This window comes from Enhydra lutris, unplaced genomic scaffold, assembly GCF_002288905.1.
Source record: "Enhydra lutris kenyoni isolate GAN:26980312 unplaced genomic scaffold, ASM228890v2 scaffoldscaffold3, whole genome shotgun sequence".
Lineage (NCBI taxonomy): Eukaryota > Metazoa > Chordata > Mammalia > Carnivora > Mustelidae > Enhydra > Enhydra lutris.
In genome coordinates this window covers 68479567-68506092 of record NW_019154087.1, presented here as the reverse complement: position 1 = coordinate 68506092, position 26526 = coordinate 68479567, and the positions used below count along the sequence as shown (strand labels likewise).

The window sequence follows — 26526 nt, the reverse complement described above, 5'->3', positions numbered from 1 at the left end:
CCTCATCTGTAAAGTGGAGATAAACCTGTACCTTCCTCATAGTGCTGTTATGTGGATTAAATAAAGGATTGTGTGTAAAGGGCTGAGAAAAGGGTCTAGAACATAGTATTTGCTTCTCTTGTCACCAGTTATTTTTTTTCCTTGTAACCAGTTATCATGCGTATTATATACATGAGACTCTCCTAAGACTCAGGTCACTTAAGCAAGAATAGAAGTTTGAAATGCCTTTAAGGTATTCTTCTAAATGACTTCTGATTATCCTGACAATGTGTTCTACTTAAGACTAAGAGTGTTGTCCAAGCAGATTATACAGCAAAGTCTTTATTTTGTAGGATCAGAAAGTTGGGCCAGTTCAGCTTCTTTCTATTTCCCCCACACCCTCCTTCAATGAGCTGAAGAAATAAACTATCATTATATGATATTGATCCCAGAAGGTACCACTGGGATATCAAAAAAATCTTGGCCATTATTATGGCCAATTTTTTAGTCTCAATTATCATGAGTCTTTTTGTTTGTTTGTTAGTGTAGGCACACGCTCTAGATTACCTCCTCATGAGTACCTATGTATAGACAGGGTTTTCTCGGAGAACAGCAACCGTTAATTCAAGTCTCATCACTTTGGGGTCTACTATGTAACTGCTCTTTTCCTGTTTCTATTTTCTTCCCAATATTCCACCCCACCCCACCCCATGACACACACCCCTGAAAGAGCTATAGGTCTTATTTTTTCCCTACTTCTGATTACTGGACCCAGAACTAGAAGAAGAGAAAGTATAAGAAACATCATATTTGACTGAATTGACTCCAATCTCTTTGGTCTAGAGTTGTTTGTTTCTTTGTTTGTTTTAAAGGTCTGGACTCTAGAGAGATGTGGAAGAGAAAAATCATTGTAAACCTGAAAGACATTCTTTGCAAGATTTAGAGGTTGATTATATATGGATGTATTCCCTTTGTTTTAGTTTTTGTAAATAACATCTGGGCTCTGGTTATGAGTTACATACATGCATTGTAAAAAGTTTAGACAATAAAGTAAGTAATGTAGGATATAAAAATCACATATAATCCTCCCACTCAGCTATAATACTAACATTTTTATATATAGCTCCCTAAGCCTTTTCTTATAAATACATATACACACATATATACTTTTTATTAAACAAAACTGAGATCACAGATTATACATTGTTTTCAATCAGTTTCAGTTTTCAAAGAGTAAACATAACCAAAAATGAATTTCAGGAAAGAAAAGCCAAAAGAGCATTCCTTTTAGTCTTCTCCTCACTAATTTTATCCACCTTATTTTCCTGGTCCTTTGCACTTCACCCTTTTTTTTATTTCCATCTAGTCCTGTTGCAACTGGTTTCCTGTGTCTATTAGACCATGTTTTCAATCAGTAAGTTCATAAAAATTTCCAAATCACAGAATGGGGGTAAGTATGAAGAAAGTATTCTAGGATCAAGGACTGAGAATTAATATTATTATAACTGACAGACTCAAACAGTTATTAACTATAACACATTATGCATGCTCATTCAGCTGTTGGCGACACTTACCCAAATATCAGAATTTGGCACCTTGTGGGGAAGAGACAGATTTTTGCTGAGATGGAAGCTTCAGCTTCATATGGGATCTTTTTTCTCAAGGAAATTCTGCTTTTTCTGGCCTTTATATTACTTGTTTTCCTCCTGGTTTCATCTTGGAATGGCATCCGTACATTTCTGCCTCCACAGAGTACAGCTGACACATCTAGTCTGTGGTGACAGAAATGGGGATGGTGGTTACGCGTTGCGTGTGTGCGTGTGCACACCAGCACATGTGTTACTGTTTTGACTGGACAGAGACAAGAAGTTACATGGATGTACACGCGTGTATTTTTGTGCACCTTCCTGTCTGATGCTACATCTCAGTTTAAAAAGAAAAATACTGCCTCAATCTACCTTCTTGTGAGGCTGTCTGTGGTTTTGCTGGAGATCTAGTCAAGACAGAGTAAATTCCAGAGACTACAGACCGTCCATTGTCTTAGCTATAGAGCCCACTGGCCTTTTCAGGTCCTGGACCATTGCACAGAACGGCAATACCACTCCACAAAAGGAGTTTTGCAATCAGGTAAGTTTAGGAAGTGCCTCACTATCCAGTCCCCTTTGAAAGATTCATAACGCACATCGAAATATCAAAGACTCCAAGTCCTACAGCAGAGAAACACATTTATTCCAACTCATCCTAAACTTATTTAGCCATGAAAACTCTTTTAATTAATACCTATTAATACCTCATTAGAATAATCAGCTTATGCTTGGAAGCCTGGTCAAGGCCTACCCACCTGCTAGTGCGCCACCTGCTGGTTTCACTGGGTGAGGTCGCTCATTCAGGAAGCTTCTGTTTTTCTGTTTTCACTCACCATCCAGAGTTCATTGTCCTAGTAGTGCTCTTGATAAGCTTTTTCCTCTCATTGAAATACCAGGGACTGAACAACACAGCTTGCCATAACTCAGTTCCAAAAGGAGGTTTTCAGTGGATGTCAGACCATACATACAGCACTGAATATCAGTGTCCAAGAGGAGAGCAGCGTCTGAACAAAGGAGAACAAAGAATGAGGGCAAAGAGCAAAGTCTCTTAGAATTCTAGGATTTTACAGATTAAATACTATGATAATAAATTCAGTCAGTCTATTCTATTTATTTTCTAATTTGAAGTCTGACTTCTTTTTAACAGACTTGATCAGCATCTAATAGGCTGATGAACTAAGCGGTAATTTCACCTAAACCCAATATGAGTAATTTCACATAAATTTTGAGGTTTCACTACCCTTGATTCTTTCTTTCTTTCTTTCTTTCTTTCTTTCTTTCTTTCTTTCTTTCTTTCTTTCTTTTTAAGACTTTATTTATTTATTTATTTGACAGACAGAGATCCCAAGTAGGCAGAGAGGCAGGTGGGGGGGGGAGCAGACTCCCTGCTGAGCAGAGAGCCCGATGAGGGGCTCGATCCCAGGACCCTGGGATCATGAAGGCAGAGGCTTTAACCCACTGAACCACCCAGGTGCCCCTTGGTTCTTTTTTTAAAAATTAATAATAATAATAGTTCTTCTTATTATTTTTTGAGAGAGAGAGGGAAAAAAATGCACGTGTGTGAGATGGGGAGGGGCAAAGGGGGAGAGAGAGAATCTTAAGCAGGCTCCACACGGAGTACAGAGCCCGATGCGGGGCTCCATCTCATGACCCTGAGATCATGACCCGAGCCAAAATCAAGAGTCTGACACCTAACCACTGAGCCACTCAAGCGCTCCTCACTACTCTTGGTTCTTGAGGTTCTTAGAGTTGTTAAAATGATATCATAATTGATTTGGGAAGAAAAAAATAACATAAAGAACAGGAATGTGATGACAAAGTACACTTCTGCCATAATTTATTTTTTAAGGAGCTTATTTTATCACATATTTGTTTATAGACTGCCACACAACCTAAGAAGAAGATTTTAAAATGTTTTCTACAAATAATCTTTCACAATCTGTTCTATACATGTTCCTGTCTCAAAGTAATATATATTGCTAGCAGAGATTTCTCTGAAACCATAATTTTTGCTAGAACGGCTAACGGTTGAAGCATATGCACAATTATTACCTGACACTGCGTGGGCTGAAAGGAGCTAGGCGGCTGGGTTTTCGGGGCCCTCCTTCCCTCTGCATCTCCGTCTTCTTATCTCATCTGGATTTCTCTAAGGAGCCCCAATTCCATGGAAAAAAGCAGCTGGGTCTGAAACCTCTGCCTAATTCTTCTAGGGCAAAGGCGCTTATGTTCCAAATTGCAAAGTTTTAAGGATAGAAACCCCTAATTTTAAATGCTACCAATTATTTACAAATAATTTTGTTCTCAAAGAAACATGGCCCATAGTGTGTCAGCCTCACTATAAAGGACTGTCCGACTTCAGCTCCGGGAGCCGTGTTCCCAGTATTCAAAGGTCAGGTGCATTGGAATCACACAGCAATGTTCATGTGCTGATTCCTGGGCTTTTCCTCAGACCTCCGCAGTCTGCGAAGGCAGGACTGAAGTCTCCGCATGGTTAACACGCCCAGAGGTGCTGATCCAAACTCCCATGGAGATGGTTTTTCTTTAAATGATGATGATGGATCTCCTGGCAGAGTTGCCGATCCAGACAAGGCATGACATTTGCATTTATTTAAGAAACTAAGAAGGTCTCAGGTTATGGGCATGAGCACAGAAGGTGGAGAACTGCTCCAGGAGCTGATGAAAGGACAAATGTTGAAAGATCTAGTCTGATTTGTCAGTGAATTGTTTGTTATTGCAGAGAAGGACAGACAAGCCAAGGACACTGATTTAGACTATTTATTAGTGAGGGACGGAGGAGATCATGAGAATGGAAGATTGAATGCTATCACCCCTCAGCCTAAAAAAGGCTCCCAGTGATATTTCAGTGACCTTAACTCTGAACCCTGGCTGTCTTTAGAATTCTCCAGGAGTCAGCTTTTAAAATACACCAGTGCCTGGGCCCTACTCCAGACCAGTTAAATCAGAATCTCCGGGGGTGGCCTGGGGGTGTGGGTGAGGTCTGAGCTTCGGCTGATTTTAACAGCTCCTGGGATGACTTCCGTGTGCAGCCGGCTCAAGGACCACCGCTCGATGACACACGAGAAGCTATTTGAGTCACCTGCTCTTGCTGATGTCACAGATGGTTTGTTTAGCTTCCAGACTCTTGGAGCCCAGTCTTTAGAAGAAATGAATGCCTGGCACTGTTCTTTTATCGCTCGCTCCCACCTCTTAAACCAGCGTCATTAGGATTCACTGTTTTATTTATAAAAGCAGTTGCTACCCGCTTTTTTTTTTTTTTAAGATTTTTATTTATTTATTTGACAGAGAGAGAGATCACAAGTAGGCAGAAAGGCAGGCAGAGAGAGAGAGGGAAAACAGGCTCCCTGCTGAGCAGAGACCCCGATGTGGGGCTTGATCCCAGGACCCTGAGATCATGACCCATGCTGAAGGCAGAGGCTTAACCCACTGAGCCACCCGGGTGCCCACCACCTGCTTTCTTGCCATCATTTGTAGCCCTGTGTGGCTCAGAAAAGGACAGAAACTTACATACCTTACACATTTTCTAGTTAAAGTTTGGGGGGTGGGGGTGGGGGCCTTGTATTTGTGGAATTCGGTGATCTGTTGCTTGGCAACTTCAAGAGAGTTAAGCTTCTGCATTCCGCCAGAGTCAGAATTACAAAGTTTGGTGAGCCCCGTCAATTACCTCTTGCGACCAAAAGGAAATTAATTGTCCATCATGCAGAGGGCTTGAGAAGCTGGCACCTAGAGCCATGTCGCACTTCTTCTACTTGACTCCACAGATCGTTCTGCCCTTTAGCCCTCTCAGCTCTCGAGAGTTCGATCTGATCAGACGCAAGGCTGGAGCGTCTTGGCAGAAGGAAACGAGGTGGTTGGACTCTTCCATAACAACATACACAGGCAGTTACCGGAAAAAACAACTGGACGAGTCCGCCAGCAGCCGATTTTCTTTTAAAGCAGGACGGCATCGGCCTGAGTGTAACCAGTAAGATCTTTGTAATCTGCACCTGGATATGTCACTATAAATAGACAAGAATGCTCTCAGGAGGAAGAGGTATTGTAGACCCTGAGAGACTTCATAGACTTTAACTCTGTATATTTTCCTGTGTAAATGTCAGCGGGAAGAAGAGCTAAATGTCAGTTACCAGCTGAAATTATGATTATATTCTCTAAGTCCTAACATTCTATATAACTACCTACTCTTGAAAATATAAAAATGTGAGTATTTTATTAAATTGTAGGTATTTTGTATCCTCTGCTCGGCAAAGAGGTGCGTCTGAGAATTTCTCCTTAGATTTTGGTCTAGTTTTTCCACTTTCAGAAGTTGAAAAATTCCCTCAGAGCAGGAAGAAAGTGGACTAAATCCTTCTCATTCCCTACCTTGTATTGTCCGTCAGTAAAGGCAAGTGGTGAGGGCCTGCAAGACATTTTCTGAGTGTTCACTTTAATCAAAGTCTTATGATAGGCTCACAGAAAAGATTAATTTGCTTAATATGGTACCTGAAACTATAGAAATAAGGAGTCGCAAAGAAAGGAGATTTTATCAGTGTCTGTGGTGGGGGAAGGGATATTGTGTTTCTGGAAAGATCTCAGTAAAGCAGGTTTCCTCTGAGCTGGCTTAGGTAGGGAAAGGAAGAGCATCGTGCATGGACAGGAGAATATGCACAAAGGCAAAAAGAGTTTAATCCCAAGCATTATTAGAGAACCACAAATAGCCCAGTGAAAGCGTCGGTAGACGTGTGGAAAAATATGAGGACTTGTTATGAAATATGTCCCTCTGGATATTAATTGTCTAATATCTTGTCCAAATTCTGGAAATTCATTTGAAAATCAATTGGGTTTTTGACTCCAACTTGAGATGTGAGTAATAACTCAAATAGTGCCCTAATAATTATTAATTACATTGCCTTCCAGGTCTTTCCAAATCATCAAAACTGTGCTTAAAGCTGAAATGTCTCAGAATGGCTTTTCTATTGCATGCCTTGTCGAGTTTATTCCAACAAACCATAGTCTGCATTTTTAACGGCTCTCAAGTATGTTGACACTTCAATTAATGTTGGAACTCCCTTTGCTCATTCTGTGAATTTTGAGGTATCTTTTGGCCAATTAGGGGGAATCTTTCAGCATAGCCAGGGTCCTCTCTGAAAATAGTGTTTGAAATCTGGTATCCACACAGACCCACTCACCAGAGTAGAAAAAAAAATGTTATCACTCAAAAAGTGCAGAAGAAATATGGCAGCTGGTGAAAATGCCCAGAACTCTGAATTTGTGTCCTGTTCAGACCGTGATCGTTGCATGCATCCTTCCAACCAGTGCCCCCTGTGACACTGCAAACCACAGGAGACCCCAAGCTTGCGAGGTCTGTTTTTTGGGACCTCAGAAATGTAAATATAATCTTGGCACAACTACAGCTTATTCTATTATAGGGTAAGAAGCCCGTCAGTGTCATAAATGAGGATGAAGGGCAGATTTAGCTCATTTTTAAAACACTCATTATATTCTAAGTCTGCGTTTGTTTTTAATCTTTGTCTTGGTTAATTTTAGCCCTAAGGCAAATGTCTTAAGTTCTGAACAAAAGCTGTTTGATTAAAATTTTGTAAGGCTAGAAGCAGACATTTTCACACTGCTATAAAATCAAAGTGGCCCAAGGGGGATTATCAAGTAAAATATAAAATGACTGATTATTTAAAATGTGTTAAGTTGGAAAACATTAACTTGTATAAAACACAATACATTTTATTCACCTTATCTATTCACCACATACATTGAATACCCAGATAGTGCAAAACAGAAGAAATCTGGGAGACGTCTTAATCATTTGGCTCTGGGTCAGTTTTAACAGCAAATATGTAAAATTCGTCAACATGAAAAAGAAGGATCCTGCACCGGAAGAATGGAGATTAATGCAGTACAAAACTTAGACTGTCAGTATCAATGCCACTTATCTGCCAAACTTAAAATAAGAGCTGCATTTTGACATCTGAAACTAATGTAACATTGTATGTCAACTCTGCTTCAATCAGGAAGGAAAAAAAAAAAAGAGGGACACCTGGGTGGCTTAGTTGGTTAAGCATCTGCCTTTGGCTCAGGTCATGATCTCAGGGTCCTGGGATCGAGTTCCACATCGGGCCACCTGCTCAGCGGCAAGCCTGCTTCTCCCTCTCCCATTCCCCCTGCTTATGTTCCCTCTCTCACTGTCTCTTTCTCTGTATAAATAAATCAATAAATCTTTAAAAAAAAAAAAAAGGAGTGGCACTTTGGAATTTCCAAGACAGGAATATGGCTCAGTATAAAGTTTTAAGTCTTGATGCTTTGTTTATTTATTAAATTATTCTTTCATTTATCCACTAATCATATATTTATTAAGACCCCACTACATAAGGTCTTTTAGGATAGGTGCTGGGGCTACATCAGTGACGGAAGCATCTATAGGGCCCTCGTCTTCATGGAGCGTATAGTCTGGTGAGGGAAACAGTCCCCAGGGAAACAAGCCATTTGTGTTTGAAGGAAACAAATTGGGAACCTCAATAGAAACAAAGAGGGGAGGCACTTTCTTACAAAGCTAAACATAGTCTTACTAGTGATCTAGCAGTGTGTTCCTAGATATTTACCTATAACTGATTTGCAAACTTAGATCAACACGAAAACCTGCACATGAATGTCAACACTGTTTTATTCATTATTGCCCCAAAGTAGAAGGAAAAAAAAATGTCCTTCAATAGGTGAATAAATTAAAAAAAAAAAAACCTGTGTCACATCCATGTAGTGGAATATTATTCAGCAATAAAAGGAAATGAGGCATTAAGCCACAAAGGACAAGGATGGATCTTTTTTTTTTTTTTTAAGTAGGCTCCATGCCCAATGTGGGGACCCAACTCGTGGCCCTGAGATCAGGAGTCCGATGCTCCATTGACTGAGCCAGCCAGGAGCCGCCCCCACACTTTCTATAAGTAAAGACATGGATGAATCTTAGCTCCCTAGCCCCAACTGAAAGAAGCTGGTCGGACCATCAAGTATTGCATATTCAACTATATGATAATTTAGAAAAGCAAAACTAAGACAGTAAATGGATCAGTGGTTGACAGGGGATGGGAGAGGGCTGAGTAGGTGAAGAACAAGGATTTTTTAAGCCAGTGAAACTATTCTGTATGATACACTAAGTTTTGTGAAAACCCATAGTACTTTACAGAACAAAGAGTCAAATTTAATATATATAAATTTAAAGAAATTATTTAGGAGATGAGAGGGTTCCCAGGATAGCACATAAAATGCGACAAAGGAATATAAATGTGTATTACAAAAGTAGGAATCAGGCTCACCGAAGGAATAAAGTGCTGATCTAAGTAACTTTAGAAATGAGTGCAGACTGTAAGACTAAAACTAGAGTGACAGTCCATAACCACTGAACTCTGGTTGATAAAGTTGTTTCCCAGGGGGGACAGGTAACAATTCTGAAACCACCGTACATATACTGGAATGGAACAATTAAGTAGATAGATGGTAGATGATGGGAGCGAGGCTGTTTTTGGGATTGGGAGGTTAATGATAAACAGAGAAGGGGTAAGAGTGATCTGTGTGGTAATGGATTAGAATTGAATGCATCAGCATTCATGCAGAACTCATGCATAGCTTAATATAAATATAGATGGCTATGTAAAGAAACATTTAACGGTTTGTGTATAAACACAGGTTAGTATAGACACAGGTACTTCCTTACTCTTTGGAGCAAAGTCCCTACCTGCAGCCCATATCAGCATGGGCCATCAGCTGAGAGGGTCCAGGAGCAACACTTGGTAATAGCAAGTACACCGAGTACCCAGATTTTGGCTTCTAGTGCTATTCTCCAGTAACAGCACCAGAGTTTCTAGGAGAAATGCTGATTCTCAGACTGGAGGAGGAGATAGATAAGATGAATTTGGAGTAACTTATAGTGCCAGAACGTAAGAAAGTATCCATCAAAACAAAATGAAACAACAACAAAAACAATGATGGAAGCATCTGAAAGAGCTCCCAATGACTGAAGCTGGAAATTTGTGCAACAAAAAAAGTAGTATTGGCCCAAAGTATAAAATAACCACAAGTTCATAGTGTTATAAATGAATGATTGAATAAATTCATTAATGAGGGGAAAAGGACACATTTCTCATGCAAAATATTTTCATAATTCATGCAGCTACATTATGCTCAAAGAGGTGGAGAATAACTCATGACCACATAGGTGCGAGCTGTGCATAGTGACTTTCTTCCACTGAATACAGAAAGTGAAAAGGGGGGAAGCCGGACAAATACTACTTCAAGCCAGCCGACCAAGTTTAATTCATAGCAACAATGATAATTCATACTGATAGTCTTTAACCTTGGTATGAAATAGTACTTTACCTCTATGGCTTTCTCCCTCAAAATAATTACCCTCAACTAATCATGAGAAAAACATTAGATAACTCCCAATAGAGAGACATTCCACAAAATACCTGACCAGTAATCCTTAATATTGTCAAGGTCATCAAACCAAGGAGTCCAAGAGACTGTCACTAGTAGGACCAACCTGAGCAGACATGATGACTAAATGTAATGTCATATCCTAGATGGGATCCTGGAACAGAAAAAGGACATTAGGGAAAATACTGAGGACATCTGAATAAGTATGGACTCTCGTTAATAATGTGTCGATAGACAATGGAATATTATGCCTCCATCAGAGAGGATGAATACCCAACTTTTGTATCAACATGGACGGGACCAGAGGAGATTATGCTGAGTGAAATAAGTCAAGCAGAGAGAGTCAATTATAATATGGTCTCATTTACTTGTGGAGCATAAGGAATAACACAGAGGACATTGGGAGAAGGAGAGGAGAAGGGTGTTGGGGGAAATCGGAGGGGGAGACAAACCATGAGAGACTGTGGACTCTGAGAAACAAACTGAGGATTTTGGAGGGGAAGGGTGTGGGGGGTTGGGCGAGCCTGGTGGTGGGTATTACAGAGGGCACATATTGCATGGAGCACTGGGTGTGGTACATAAACAATGAATTCTGGAACACAGAAAAAAACAAAATAAAATTTTAAAAAATAATCTGTCAATATTGGTTTGTTAATTATTACAAATATATGATTCTAATGTATGATGCTAATAATAGGGGTAACTGGGTGGGGAGTATATGAGAACTCTCTGTACTATCTTCACAATAATTTTATTAATCTAAAAGTGTTTACAAGTTAAATTTTTATTTAAGAAGGGTAACACCGGAGGAGTTCAAAGGAGGAATAAGCAAATACACAATCATAATTGAACACTTTAAGTCACTTCTCTCAATAACTGGTGGAACAACCAAACAATCAGTAAGAACACACCAAATCTGAACATGATCAAGACACTTGTCCTGTGTGACATATCTAGAGTCATGAACCCACGAACCGAAGAATATACATTCTTTTCAAGAGCATGTGGAACATTTTCAAGGACTGTCCTTAGGTCTTTAGGAAAATCATTTGCTTTCCAAATACTTCGGGATTATTCTGCAAGGCCCAGTCAGAATTACCACAGTGTTTATTTTGGGGGGGGCTTGTATCCCTCCTGAGCAAGGGTGAGGCCACATGGGAGTCCAAGGTTGAGATTGGGAAGCAAGCATTGACCTAGGGTGTCCTTATAGAGACAAATCCCTTTATGAAAAAGCAGCAGCACATTGGACCATGCTTCTGAATGAAGAGGCACGGAGCCAGGCCTTCCTAAAAGCCACAAGACAAATAGGGAGGATTCGTTTGTTCTAGCAGCCGTATAAAACTAATACAGGTGGAACAGAGAGGAGACATGTTTCTATAACGAAGGGATGTGTAAATGAATTTTATAAAGGATAACAATACGGACGTTTCATAACTGTTTAAATTAAAACAGGAAAGAAAACTAGTGCCTAAAACTAAAAGTAACAGTTTTAAAATGATTTTTTTTAAAAAAAATGCCACTTATATTGTTAAAGTATGTCAAATTTCTAGGAATAAATGTAATCAAAGATGTGCAAGATCTCCACACCGAAAACCATAAAACATTACTGAGAGAAAATAAAGATGATCTAAGTAAATGGAGAGATAAACCATGTTCTTGGATTGGATGACTGAAAGTTATAAAAATGTTCTTGCTTCACAAATTGATCTATAGATTCAATGCAATTCCAATAGGTGTTTTTGTGGAACTTGGCAAGATGATTCAAGGCCAGGAAATAGCCAGGACACTCTCAAAAGAGAACAAGGTTAGAGGGATTTTTACAGATAACAAAACTTATTATAGAGCTTCAGTAATTAAAGCAAGATGGCATTATAGCACAAGGATAGAAAATAGATCGATATAACAGAATAAGGAGCCCAGAAAAAGACCTGTGCATATATGGACACTTATTTATGAAGAAGGTAGCAGAACAGTAGAGAAAATCTATGTTTTCAATTCTAGGTAGATTAATTCCAAATGAATTAATGATCTAAGCATGAAAGGCTGAACAATAACCATTAGACAAAGCCATTAGATGACAGGATTTCGTGATGATCTTGAGATTGGCAAAGATTTTTTCAACAGAACACAGAAAGCACTAAGCACAAAGAAGAAGTTAGATAAATTGAACTACCTTAAAATTAAGAAGTTCTGGGAACAAAATACACCACAAAATATGCCACACTGGATGTGGAGCCTACTTGAAAAAAAAAAAAAAAAGAAAGGAAAGAAAACCAGTTTGATCTCCTCATCTAAAGTTGATGCTATGGGTACCCTAAAACTTAGCAATTCCACTCAATTCCACTTCTAAGTGTATACACAGCTGAAATGCAATTCACATGTGCACCAAGAGACATGTACATGCAAATATGTTTCTAGTAGCATTTTTCATAATAGTAAAAGCTAAAAGGCCAAAAGGTAGAATTAGCACTATAGAGCAGAATGGACAGACAGCAGTATGTTCACACAATGTCAATGAATATGAGCAAATGAATATATGCCCAAATTATAGTGTTTGGGTATGTCTGCTTAGGTGAAAAAATGTATAAAGAGAAGCAAAGATGATAGATGATGAAGTCAGTAAACTGGTCCACTGCCTACCTGTATTTGACCACCTGCCCTAAACCTACTGAAAATTAATACTGGGAACAGGCTCAGAAATCTGCATTTTAAAATTAATACCCTCTGTTGACTCATCTGCTGTTGTAGGATGGAAAGAAAGAAGCACAGTGGGTTAGCAGCCCTCATCTCCAGGATGATTAGGGCTAGTTTGTTGGCTGAATGCATGCCTAGGAGCATTTGGAGACTCCCTAGGCTGACATCAATTCCGCTCTTCCCCTAACTCCCACACACAGTTCCAGGTCCCTGGAGCTTGGAGACCCTCTTGTCCCCCTAATCAGGGGCCAGAAACAATGTGTTGCATGCCGGGAACTGAAGACTGTCCATTCCATACAAAATAACTGTGCTTCCCACCAAGACCCTCCTTGCCTTAAAAAAGTATTGTATCTGGATTCGGGGAAACAGAGATAAAGATGTGTTTCGAAGGATAGACACAGCATCTGTAAGTTCCTGAATTACTCCTCTGCTATTCAGTTCAACACTTTCTTGGGAAATCAGCACACTGGCTGTGATATTTCCTGTTCCATTCATAGCACTTTGCTTATTCTGAAAACAACTCCCTGGAGAAAGACTCACAAATCCTGCTAAAACAATTATGAACTTAATGTTTGAGATTTTCATGTATAAAAACTGAACACTTTACCCTTTTATGACAAAATGGAACAAACAAATCACTAAGGATGATGAGAAAGTCCAAGTCGGGTTGATTTAATGGGAGTTGGAGGTTATGGTTTGGGAGCATGGAAAGAGGACAGGAGAGGAAGCAAAAGTTTTACAAAGTCAAATGAGAAGATGAGTGTAAAGCCCTCCACATCCATAGGCTGTGGCTTCTAGACCCAGAAACTCATAACTTGTTTCTTCTACTTGTTTCAGGATATCATCACCAAATTCCGCCTTCAGTCCCACGGTCTGCAGGGCTGGCTCCCGGGAAGCTACAGATGTGAAGAGTGAGTACAACGGTCCGTCGTGAGCACAGCGTTTTTGCCAGGGTTGCTGTATTTGTAACTTGTAGGTTTTTTTTTTAAGGTTTTATTTATTTATTTGACAGACAGAGATCACAAGTAGGCAGAGACACAGGCAGAGACAGAGAGGAGGAAGCAGGCTCCCCGCTGAGCAGAGAGCCCGAAGCGGGGCTTGATCCCAGGACCCTGGGATCATGACCTGAGACAAAGGCAGAGGCTTTAACCCACTGAGCCACCCAGGTGCCCCCATAATTTGTAGGTTCTTAACTGTAGTCTTTCCGTTTCAATTTGCCTAGTAAAGGCAAGATGTCTTTAGCAAGACAACGAGTATGTTGCCCTCTGGATCTGTCACTCTTAAAAAAATGAATTATTTCAGGGCCAAAATGTCCTTGTCCCTATGAGTCCAGAACGTTACTTCTCCCAGAGTTTGGAGCTTTAGGTAATGTCATCTGACCTTTACTGGGTACATCTAAAAATGAAGACGAGAAACCAAAGCTATAAACCACCACCTAGGAAACTATATTTACTAACCTACAACCACCTCCACCCTGTTTTAGTTAAATTAGAATAACATTAGCTGCTATAATACACATCTCAAATTCTAGTTGCTTAACACAATAAAAGTTCATTTTTTTTTTCCCATAAAGGCCATGGTGGGGGTTTTGGGGGCAGACTTTCCACATGATGATTCAGGGACACAGATGCCCTTTATCTTGGGGTTCTGCCATCCCCTGGCGTGCCAGAGTCCTTTGTTTTCGCCAGGATGAAGGGTAGGGAAGGCACACCTGTTTTCTTACCACTTCAGCCTGGAAATGACACACAGCTCTCGTGCTCACATTCCAATGGCACAAATAGCCACAAGGCTCCACCGAGATTCCAGAGTTCAGAAGTGGGTTATTGGACTGGGCAGCCACTTCCTGGTAACAACGGTGTACTATGGAAAGGAACAACTGGTCAACCACCACACATGCTGCTTTTGAGGAAGAAACACGACAGATTTTTCCCATATAACTTCTACCTCTCAGGGTTCCATCTTTGAAGGTTTAATAAGACTCATGATTAAAATCTCAAATTAGGACTTTTTAGCACTTTATAAAATATTCTGGTCATTGGTTTTGCTGTTCTATTTAAAGATTTAACATTCAGGCATGTGTTGTGGGGAGAAGGGATGGTAAAATGAAGTATTCTGCAGCCTTATGGGGTTTTCCTAAATAATGGAAATAAAAGTTTTTAATGGCCACCTGGGACAATCAGTCTTCTGCTGGCTTTCCTAGTAAAATCTGGCTTTATTGGAATAATATATTTGAGGTGGGTTTTCTGTGCTCTTCTGTCATTTGTTGAGGCAAGCGGACAGGGCAGCTAACCATTTGTGCAATTGTTAAAATCAGGAAAGACTTTCTTTTCTCCCCTTTGCAGTAATGAACATAAAGTTAAAACACACTGCAGAGCTGGGAGACAAGTCTGAGCTAGGGCACGGGGAATTAAACAGCCCAATCACGTCCTTCATAGTAAGTTAAGGTGACAGTGCATCTGATCTGAGTGGCATGGAGTCCAGGCCTATTGCATTTATACTGATAGCTGTGCCCTTCAGAATGCTGACTAACCATGCTAATCACCAGTGGTCCATGAGTGCCAGTAGGGAGCAGTCCCGGAGCTGGATGGGTGGAAGTTCTTGAATGGTGATAACATGAGCAGCAAAAGCAATCATTTCCTACATGATAGTATTACTGTATTTTCCTACCTCCTCTCCTACTGGTATGGTATAATACTGATAGGAGGAAAGGTAGAGACAACATCAGTATATATCATGATAATGACTTTTTTAAAAAAATTTATTTACTTATTTGAGAGAGAGAGATAGCAAGAGAGCAGAGCAGGAGGGAGTGGCAGAGAGAGAAACAGGCTTCCTGCAGAGCAGGGAGCCCAACATGGAACTTGATCCCAGGACCCTGGGTTCATGACCTGAGCTGAAGGCAACCACCCAACTGACTGGGCCACCCAGGCGCTCCCATGGTGATGATTTCTTAAGGGACTTAGCCCATGTTGCCTTTTTCACTCTCCTCCCATGGTCATTTTAACTTAACTGACAACTCCTCTCTACGTCAAGGTAGAGTTACTTAACTTGGCCGAGCAATAACTTCTTGTTATAACTTCTTCTTGTATTTCTCAATTTCCACGCTTAATTTTTGGATTACCAAGTGTATTGTGCCAAAAGCCCCTCACAGTGGGAGTTAAAACATGAAGTCAAGTGAACATGGGTCTGTTGATTGTCTCTTTGTAGACACATATCCCTTTGTAGATATGCAAATCAGATGGGCTGTTCTTAAGTGTGATTTATGATCATCATAGGAAATATATTCTCAAATTCTTTTTTTTTAAAATACTTGTCTCTCATGTTCAAAGAAGAACAAGGTGATAGCTATTGGAAGTTAAAACCTTTTTTTTTTTTATTGAAGTAAAATTGGCATATAATTGGAGTGTAAGTTTCAAGTGTACAACATTATAATTCGATATATTTGTGTATACTACAACGAGATCACCGCCATACGCCTAGTTATCTCTTATCACCATACAGTTGAGCCCCTTTATTCATTTTACCCACCCCCATTTCCCTTCCTCTCTGGTAACCACCAATCTATTCTCTGTATCTATGAGTTGTTTTTTTTTTTAAGATTTTATTTATTTATTTATTTGTCAGAGAGAGAGAGAGTGAGTGAGTGCAGGCAGGCAGAGGGGCAGCAGAGGCAGAGGGAGAAGCAGGCTCCCTGCTGAGCAAGGAGCCCGATGCGGGACTCGATCCCAGGACCCTGGGGTCATGACCTGAGCCGAAGGCAACCGCTTAACCAACTGAGCCACCCAGGCATCCCGAGTTTGTTTTTGTTTTGCTTTGTCTGTTTTTTTTTTAGATTCCACACAGAGCTGAAATCATATGGTATTTGGTTTTCTCCATCTGACTTATTTCACTTAGCATCCATGTTGTCACAAATGGCAAGATTTCACTGTCTTTTATGGCTGAGTAGTATCCACTATATCTTAGTATCCACTATATCCACATCTTCTTTATCCACTCAATGGGTAATCAATCAATGGATGCTTAGGTCATTTCCATATCTTGGCTATTATAAATGCTGCTGCAATGGACATAGGTGTGCATAAATCTTTTCAAATTTGTGTTTTCATTGTTCTTCAGATAAATACCCAGAAGTGGAATTGCTGGATCATGTGGTCGTGCTATTTTTAATTTTTTGAAGAATATCCATCCTGGTTTCCATAGTGGCTGCACCAATTTACATTCCCACTAACAGTCCACAAGTGTTGCTCTTCTCTACATCCTTGCCAATACTTGTTATTCTGTCTTTTTGATGATGATCATTCTAATAGGTATGAGGTGATATATCATTGCAGTTTTGCTCTGCATTTCCCTGATTAGTGTGATGTTGAGCATCTTTTCATGTACATGTTGGTTATCTGTATGTCTTCCTTGGAAAATGTCTATTCAAATTCTCTGCCCATTTTTAATTGAGTGAGTTTTGTTGTTTGAGTTTGTTGTTGTTATTAAGTTGCATGAGTTCTTTATGTCTTTTGGATATTGATTGGTTGTTGGATATATCATTTGCAAATCTCTTCTCCCATTTAGGAGGCTGCCTTTTTGTTTTGTTGATGGTTTCCTTCACTGTGCAGAGGCTTTTAAGTTTGATGTGGTCCCATTTGTTTATTTTTGCCTTTGCTTCTCTTGCCTTTAAAATCAGATCCAAAAAGCATCACTAGGACCAATGTCAAGGAGCATACCACCTATGTTTTCACCTAGGAGTTTTATGACTTCAGGTTCTACATTCAAGTCCTTAATCCATTGTGAAGTAATTTTTGTGTTTGGTGTAAGAGAGTGGTCTAGTTTTATTCTCTTGTGTGTGGTTGCCCAGTTTTCCCAACAACGTTTATTGAAGAGATTGTCCTTTTTCCTCTTGGCTTCTTTGTTATAAACTAATCATCTATTTTGTGTGGGCTTATTTCTGGGCTCAACAAATAAAGATCAGACATTATAAAACTGCAGTACAACAAACAGAAATGGTTAAACGATTCAACTTTCTCTCCATTTACATTCTAAGGCAGATACTAGCAATTTTATTTTTTTAATTAAAGCTCCTCTCCAGCAGAAGCAATTTATTCTGTGGTGGAATACAGACAATAAGGCAGCACTCACCAGCTCTCTCTTCACCTTCTCTTGTTCTTAGCACCACACCTGTGTCCCACCCCTGCATCCCTCTAGGATGTGCCCAAGTTACTCTTGCAAAAGGGTACACTGGCCTCTTTGATTCTTGCCATTCTGGGAGATATAATAATATGACCCAGATGTGACATGTGTGAAATCTCATTGGGATATGCCCTTGACCACAGATAACAAATTCCAAGTCCCTGAAGCAGTTCTCTGAACAGGAACTGTTTGTATGGTATATAGCCTTTTATAAGGAAGGGTTTAGGAAAACATTAATATTTTAAAAGGGCACCATGACGACAGTTTGTTGTGTTAGTTCAAGAGTATTTGTGTCCATGTTTAATGCCATTCTTTTTTTAACCTATTCTTTTACGTCCACTTTTATTCTGTGAAGCCTTCTCTAAACCTTGGAAGATTTCTAAAAGCAATAAGAACTCACCAGACTACCCTATATGCCATGTCTTCACACATGGAGAGCTTAAAGCATAAACAGGATGATATCAGGTGTTTCCGATCACATTTGTGATAAAATTCCAATTCCTTACTAAAACCTCTGAGGTCTTACATGAAGGGGACCCTGTCTATCTTTCTGGTCTCATTGCATGGTTCCTCCTTTTTGCTCACCTGCTGTTCCAGTTACATTGGCTGCTGTTAGTAACTTGAAAATGCTAAGCCATTTCCTACCTCGGGGCCTTTGCACATATATTCTCTTTGTTGGAATGCAATTATCCCAGCTCTGCTGAGCTGTATTCTTCAGGTGTGAATTTAAATGTCACTTCTTCAGATGGGTCTTCACAGCCCACCATATTTAAAGAAAGTTATTTATACTCTTTCCCTTTTAATTTCTCTCTTGGTGCCTTGCTTTCTTTCTATGCACTATTGTATTAGTTTATTTGTTTATTTTCTCTTTCCTTTTCTAGAACATAAGCTTCATGAGATCAGAGACTTGTCTGTCTTATTTGCTTCTGTATCTCCAGCACTGGGACAGGGCTCAACCTAAACCAGATGCCCTATGTTGAGTGTTGAACAGTGGTTTTTATGGACCTTCCATTGTAGACTTTCCCCAGAACATATTTCTTATACAGGCAGTTTCTTATTTGGAATTTGTCTTCCAAAAGGGAGTTTATAAAGTGCTTTTAAAAATCAGAAGGCAGTTTTTACAGAAGCAAACTTCCAAGAACTTATTTCTAATGGCAGCTTTTAGAATCCTGTGTTGTGCCACATAAAATTGTAATACCTTAAAAACTGAGTAAATAAATAGCATCTGGCACTGTTGCATGTATACACGATTTTAGTTATACACACTCCTCCATCCTCCACCCCAGATCAGCAGTGGACTGAAAGAGATACAGCTAGGCAAACCCCAAATCTGAAAATACACATGCAGTAGTATAAACAAGATATGGCAAGCATGATTGGGGATGAGAGGGAGAGAGGAGAGAGATAAATGGTACCTGTAGGGCCTAGGGCATGGGAACGACCTCCCATTTGGTAACGTTGGTGTCGTGTGGCTTCCAAGCTTTGCTAATCTTGTTTCCATAGTGTCTCAAAGATCTATGCCGCTGGTCCCATTTTGGGGTCATTTCCAAAGCTTATTGGTCTTGGAGGCTGGGGCCCCAGGATGAAGGTGGAAGTAGATGGGTTAGGGCATGGCCAAACAGAAGAGGATTTTTCCCTAGGTTTTCTAGTCTACCTGAGAAAGGGGCAATAGGCTGGCCCTGGGATGGAATAGGAGAGGGGTAAAGAGCAGCCAAATCAGGCAGCCTGTCCCCTGTCCTGGGAGACACTCAAAGCTCCTCAGTCAAGGCTCCTTCACAGCCAGGCCAGCTTCTGCCAGGTAGAGGCTTCAGGGAGAACCTTCCTCCTCCAAAGCCTCCTTAGAAGGCAGAAGTGGGGCCAACAGGAAAGAGTCTCACCTCTCCGTCAGCCACCAGGAGAAACTGTGGAATGAAACCTCCCCCTGCAAAGAGAAACCGGGTTCTCGTCTCTCTTCCACACAGTCCCGTGCCTGTCCGCTGAGCTGCTTCGACCCTGAGATCCCATACTTTTCACTCCTACCATATGCACTGGCAGTGGCGTTCTTGCCCTTTCTGCACCCATCTCCCCACACCTGTTGCCTGACAGGGACAGATTTTACCATTTTGCTCCTGGTACAGCCCTTCAAGATTCATTCTGTTGGGGGAAGGAGACTCCTCAGGTTTAGTGTGAATGTCTTCATTGTCTTTTCTTAGGGCCATCCTTGTTTGCTTTCCATTGTTGCCAGAGGAAAGCTGCCCTTTTGGGATAGTAGAGGACTCAGGCAGGGCCAGGCCAGCAGACCGCTCCCTCACCGAATCCCCTAGTGCCCTCATTCTTCTTCCTCCTCCTCTCACTGCGGAGCTCCGCAGCCACTGGCTTCGCAGGTGTGCAACTGAGGGAACAGGGTCACTTAGAATAAGCCTCACTCACCTCAGAGTTCCCACATTCACTCCTGTTATAAGCTGTCACAGCAGAAGGATCTTGTGATACTGATATTTGGTTTCCTGGCTCATTTGTATGCCTTGCTGAGGGGAGTGCATTTCTTTTAAACTACAGAAAGAAAAAAAAAAGTCTCACATTGGCCACCAATAAATCTAGATAGCCTGAGAAGCAGTTTGCCTGCGATTGACGTCCTCACCACATTAAAAATGACAGATCTGCTGACTGATTGTCAGCATTAGCCCCAAAAGAATCCCAGGAATGGGCCCCCAGACTCAGGAAATGCCCATGTTCCTTTCAGGAGTTGGGAATTTCGTTTTGCTCTCTCTGACCATTTTAAATTAGGAACCAGTCTAATAAATGGTTAAGTGAGTTTGTCAGAAAATATTCAAGTATAAGGCAACAGTTTCCAAATTCCCTGCAGAGACTGGACACAGAGGAACATTGGCAACCAAGCCTGTTATTAAGAAGGTCACAAGATGCCATCTGTTCCCGTGTGCACCTTACTGTTCAAGCATAACATCAACGAGGAGCTGGCTGCAATAGATTTTGCCTGTGATCGTAGAAGTCAGCACTATAGTGGGAACCACAGTGATTTCAGTGGGCTTGTGTGAACAAACCATGCTGTCTGCCTATGGGATGCGCAGGGTTATATGGGGAGAAGATGGGAAAAAGGCAAAGCACTGTTGTTAGGTCTGTTTTTGCTTATGGCTCAAATGTAATTTGGGAAGATACTTGCAGGTCTTCCCAATCTTTTTCTGCCTGGTTTTAGCCATCTATAAAATACGGTCATAGCACTCTTTCTTTACCTGTAATTATGACCGTAAGGTAGATAAAAAGGCCTTATTCTTTTATTGACTTCATTTTTTTATCTATAAAGAAGTTGAAGGAATAGCACAATCAATATTCACTCACTCTTGCCTAGATTCTTCAGTTCTTAATATTTTGTCACATTTGTTAACATGTAGCTTTATCCTTGTCTCTTTATACTGATACTTGTATATACTTCTTTGCTGAACTTTTGAGAGTACATTACAGATATCATAACGGTATATCCTTAAATACTTCAACACTTACCTAAGAGTAAGAATGTTCTCTTACATAACCATCCTATTGTTATCACACTCAAGAAACTTAATATTTTTTTTAAAGATTTTATTTATTTATTTGACAGAGAGAGATCACAGTAGACAGAGGCAGGCAGAGAGAGAGAGAGGGAAGCAGGCTCCCCGCTGAGCAGAGAGCCTGATGCGGGACTCGATCTCAGGATCCTGAGATGATGAGCTGAGCCGAAGGCAGTGGCTTAACCCACTGAGCCACCCAGGCGTCCCAAGAAACTTAATATTGATAGAATAATTTTTACTTAATAAATGGACCATGACATGACTTGTTCTTAAAAATCTGTCAGGAAAAGTCTTGTTCTGTCATCAACCCCAATGGTTAGCAACTCTCTCTTTAAGACACTTCATATTTTTGAGGGACTTTGAAAAATCTAATGAAAGCTCTGGGCCCTATCTTCAGAAAAACATCCAAAAAGAGAGTTCTGCAAACCAACAATGCCTGTATCTTGAATCCCTCCAGGATGTCCATGGACTCTAGGTCAAGTGTTGTTAATCTTTGATCTAAATTCTCCTCTTTTGTGTACATACAGTTTAAGACCATAGTTCTCAGAAAAGGTTAAGAATACTTTGTCTTCCCTTTCCAACATTGTTTTGTGTTCAGGAGTCTTCATTTCAAGAAACTCAGAGTTTCAAGGAATTCAGAGATGTGTAGGCAGGAGATCATCTTATCCCCAATATATGAGAAGGAAACTCAACCAGAAACATGGCTGAGAGTTATATTATGACAGACACACAGTAGGTGGACTAAATGATTAGAAGGCCTAAAAGAATACTTCTAAACTCGAGGGTCTCTGATCCTGGAAGCCCTGATGCTCACAGTCCTACACTTGCTTTCTTGACAACATGCTGTTAGAAACCAAATACCTGTAGCATTCTATCAGGATTGGCACAACATTTAAGGACCTAATATGTAAAGGTGGAATTTGTTGGATGTTACTAACATTGTTACTTTCATCAACAAAATTGCTCAATTTGGTTATAATTCTAGGACTGGGAAGGGGAAACAGGGAGGTGGATTAACACTAGAAAATCAGGGTAATAGTAAATGTCCTTAATTAAAGACTGGTTAAAACTACCACTGTCAGGTTGCACTGTGGGCTCTATTTTGTCAACTGTGAACTCACAAAGAAAAAAGTCACTAGCTAACCATAGGACAACATATGTGGGCTTGCTGGTGTTCCTCTCCACAAGCAGACTAAAGAAAACAGAGATATTTCTAGCTCTGAGAAATGACCAAGTTTGGGGAAATGATGGACATACATGCTTTTTTCCCCCATAATCCACCAAAAATACTTTCTGTAAAACTTTAATATTACAGAATAATATCATTTACTAATTACTGATTATCTCATATAATTCTTGAAAGGAAGGGTGACATAAAACTAGTTAAAGCCTCTGGCAGGCCTGTGGGATTCATAAAAGTCTTATAGAGCTTTGAAAGGCTGAAGATTCACAACCAATAGAGTAATCAGAACTAATTATGCAGGATAAACTTCTTATCCACCTGCTTTTACTTTAGCTATGAAAAAGTGGGATTTTCTTGAATTTAACTAAATAATTGTTGGACTCTATATTTTGACATCAGCTTGAGATATCTTGTTTTTAAAAATTTATCAGCATAAAATCGCACAAATAGCAATAAGCATTTGAGAAAAACTGTTCCTCTCCCTTGACTCATTCCTAATGAAGAGACTGCATCATGTTATGCCAAGCAAGGCCTGTTTCTTCCTTTAAACCTATATCTAGGTATATAGGTGTGTGTGTGTGTGTGTGTATATATATATATATATATATATATATACAATTTATTTATTTTTTTAGAGGCAGGGGAGAGAACACAAGTGGGAGGGACAGAGGGAGAGGGAACGAGAATCTTAAGCAGATTCTGTGCTGAGCACGGAGCCTAGTGTGGGGCATGACTCTGAGATCACGACCTGAGCTGAAACCAAGAGCTGGATGCTTAACCAACTGTGTCACCCAAACACCCTGATCTTTATTTTTAATCAAATTAAATTTTTTCTCTTATTTTTAAAATCAAAATATACCAGAGAACTCAACATGATCAGTTATTAGGGAAAAGTAAATTAAAACCATTGAGATACCACTTCATATCCATGAGATCGGCTATATCCACAAAGACTGATAATAACAAATGTTGGAGAGGATATAGAGAAGCTAGAATCTTCATTGATTGCTAATGGGAATGTAAAATAGTACAGCCACTTTGGAAAACACTTTGACAATTTCTTTTAAGTTAAACATAAACTTACCATAGGATTCAACAATTCCACATATAGGTATATACCCAAGAGAAATGAAAACATATATCCAAAGACTAGCACATGAATGTTCACTGCAGCATTACCTATAATAGCCAAAATGGGAAATAACCCTTATGTCTATCAACTGGTGAAGGGACAACAAAATTTGCTATATTCATACAATGGAATACTGCTCATTAATAAGAAGGAACAAAATACCAAACAGCTACAATGTGAATGAACCACAAAAACATTATGCTAAGAGAGGCAGACATAAAAGGCCACCTAGTATATGATTCCATTTAAGTGTAATGTCCAATAAAGGCAAATCTATAGAGAAAGTAGGTTAGTGGTTTTCTGGGGCTGAGGGCAGGAAAGGAGATTAGCCATAAATGGGCATGAGAAATCTTACTGGGATAATGAAAATGCTCTAATACTAGATTATGGTATTATGATGATGGTCGTATAACTCAATAAATTTACTTGAAATCATTGACTATATACTTAAAGTGGGTCAATTTTATGATATGTAAGTTATATCTCAACAAAAAATTTTTTCAACAAAATTGTTAAAAAATATACCATAAAATTGTAAAAAATGTACCTCTTCAGACCTTAAGAAAAATTTATAGCCTTAGAATTTCAGCATAGCCTTGGTTCCTTCTGATTCTAAAAGTACAAGCTGTGTATTATAGAATGTTCCAGGCATAAAAATGTTTAACTCAACTTACAGTTTCTGGTTCTGCTTAAAAGGAGCTTAGAAGATGCCCCTCCATTCTAACAACAGGTAAAAATCTGAACAGAATTAAAAATCCACAGCTCTTCTTGGATTCGTAAGAAAGGTGAGGACACAGGGCAAACTGCTCCCCCTAACATTAGAAAGATGAAGTGAATATAAGTGGTCCTAGCTTACCAGAGTGAGACTCACCAGCAGAAACCACCATAGGAACCAGTAACAGAGTTTGAATATCTGAACTGTAATTGAGGAATTGCTGGAGACTCAGTGCAAATAAGTCTGGGGGTTGAAAACTCCAGGGGGACCCAAGCATAGGAAAGCCCCTATAGTATTGTGAGATTTACCTCTAGGAATTTGGCCAGGTTATCACAGTAAATATCAGAGAAAAATTCCCTTGTGCTTCCAGCAGGAAAAGGGGAAGTTATCATTTTGAAGTACTCCAGAGTACTATGTTCTTCTTAACAAGGGCTGCCCTCAGGAGAAACTATTTTACCAAAGTCTAATCTGCCAGGGTATTCAGTTAGGGTACCTTTACTGGGCTGGTGAAAAAGAAATACCAAACTCCAGCCCACCCTAGCCTTCCATGAGGGAGAAGAAAAATACTCAACTCTAGCCCACTCTAGCCATCCTGTTCCACCTAACAGGGGAGGAAAACAAACAAAAAAATAACTTAGAAACACTTGTGAAGTTCACTATCCAGAGGCAGAGGCTCACTGAAAGACTGAGACCTAATCATAGGACTGTAGAATGCTTCCCCTCCTCCCACACCTCACTACCTCATTATTAAGGGCCTATTTACAGCAAGTTTTTTCCTCAGTACATCATGTCCTGCTATTAAGAAAAAGTTACAAGACATACTAAAAGGCAAAACACAGTTTGAAGAGAGAGGAAGCATTAGAACCAGATGTGGCAGGATTTGTTATTATCAGGTCAGGAATTTAAGACAACCATGATTCATATTCTAAGGGCTCTAATGGATGAAGTAGACAGCATACAGGAACAGATGGGCAATGCAAGCAGAAAGATGGAAATCCTAAGAAAGAACCAAAAGAAATGCTAGAGGTCCAAAACACTGAAAAAAAAATGAAGAATGTCTTTAATGGGTTTATAATACACTGGTCATGGCTGAGGAAAGAATCTCTGAGCTTAAGATTATCTCAGTAGAGACATATGGAAGATGGCGGAGAAGTAGCAGGCTGAGACTACTTCAGGTAGCGGGAGATCAGCTAGATAGCTTATCTAAAGATTGCAAACACCTACAAATCCAACGGGAGATCGAAGAGAAGAAGAACAGCAACTCTAGAAACAGAAAATCAACCACTTTCTGAAAGGTAGGACAGGCGGAGAAGTGAATCCAAAGCGACGGGAAGATAGACTGCGGGGGGAGGGGCCGGCTCCCGGCAAGCGGCGGAGCAACGGAGCACAAAATCGGGACTTTTAAAAGTCTGTTCCGCTGAGGGACATCGCTCCAGAGGCTTAACCGGGGTGAAGCCCACGCAGGGTCAGCGTGGCCTCAGGTCCCGCAGGGTCACAGAAGGATCAGGGGTGTCTGAGTGTCGCAGAGCTTACAGGTATTAGAACAGGGAAGCCGGCTACAGAGACAGAGCCGAGGAGTAAGATCTAAGCTCGGGGTTACCTTGAACTGATCGCAGGCTCGGTCAGCTCGGAGCGCGGCCGGAGGCAGAATGACGGGAGTAAATCGGCGCTGTTCTCTGAGGGCGCACTGAGGAGTGGGGCCCCGGGCTCTCGGCTCCTCCGGGCCGGAGACCAGGAGGCCGCCATCTTCATTCCCGCCCTCCGGAACTCTACGGAAAGCGCCCAGGGAACAAAAGCTCCCGAAAGCAAACCTGAGCGGATTACTCAGCCCGGCCCCTGGTAAGGGCGGTGCAACTCCGCCCGGAGCAAACACTTGAGAATCACTACAACAGGCCCCTCCCCCAGAAGATCAACAAGAAGCCCAGCCAGGACCAAGTTCACCTACCAAGGAGTACAGTTTCAATACCAAGGAGAGCAGCGTAATTCCAAAGGAGGAGAAAGCAAAGCACGGAACTCATGGCTTTCTCCCCATGATTCTTTAGCCTTGCAGTTAATTTAATTTTTTTTCTTTTTTTTTTTTT

The 26526-nt window shown here is 40.4% G+C and overlaps 1 protein-coding gene across 1 annotated transcript in view; it reads left to right on the top strand.

Annotated features, from left to right (window-relative positions):
* The first annotated feature begins 5314 nt into the window (after positions 1 to 5314).
* Positions 5315 to 26526, top strand: part of LOC111153345 (chromosome unknown C4orf51 homolog) — a 38063-nt gene continuing 16851 nt past the window's right edge. Inside the window, exons 1-2 of the mRNA XM_022512329.1 lie at positions 5315 to 5547; positions 13533 to 13606. Coding sequence (XP_022368037.1) covers positions 5315 to 5547; positions 13533 to 13606 — 307 coding nt within the window. The remainder of the gene's footprint in view (positions 5548 to 13532; positions 13607 to 26526) is intronic.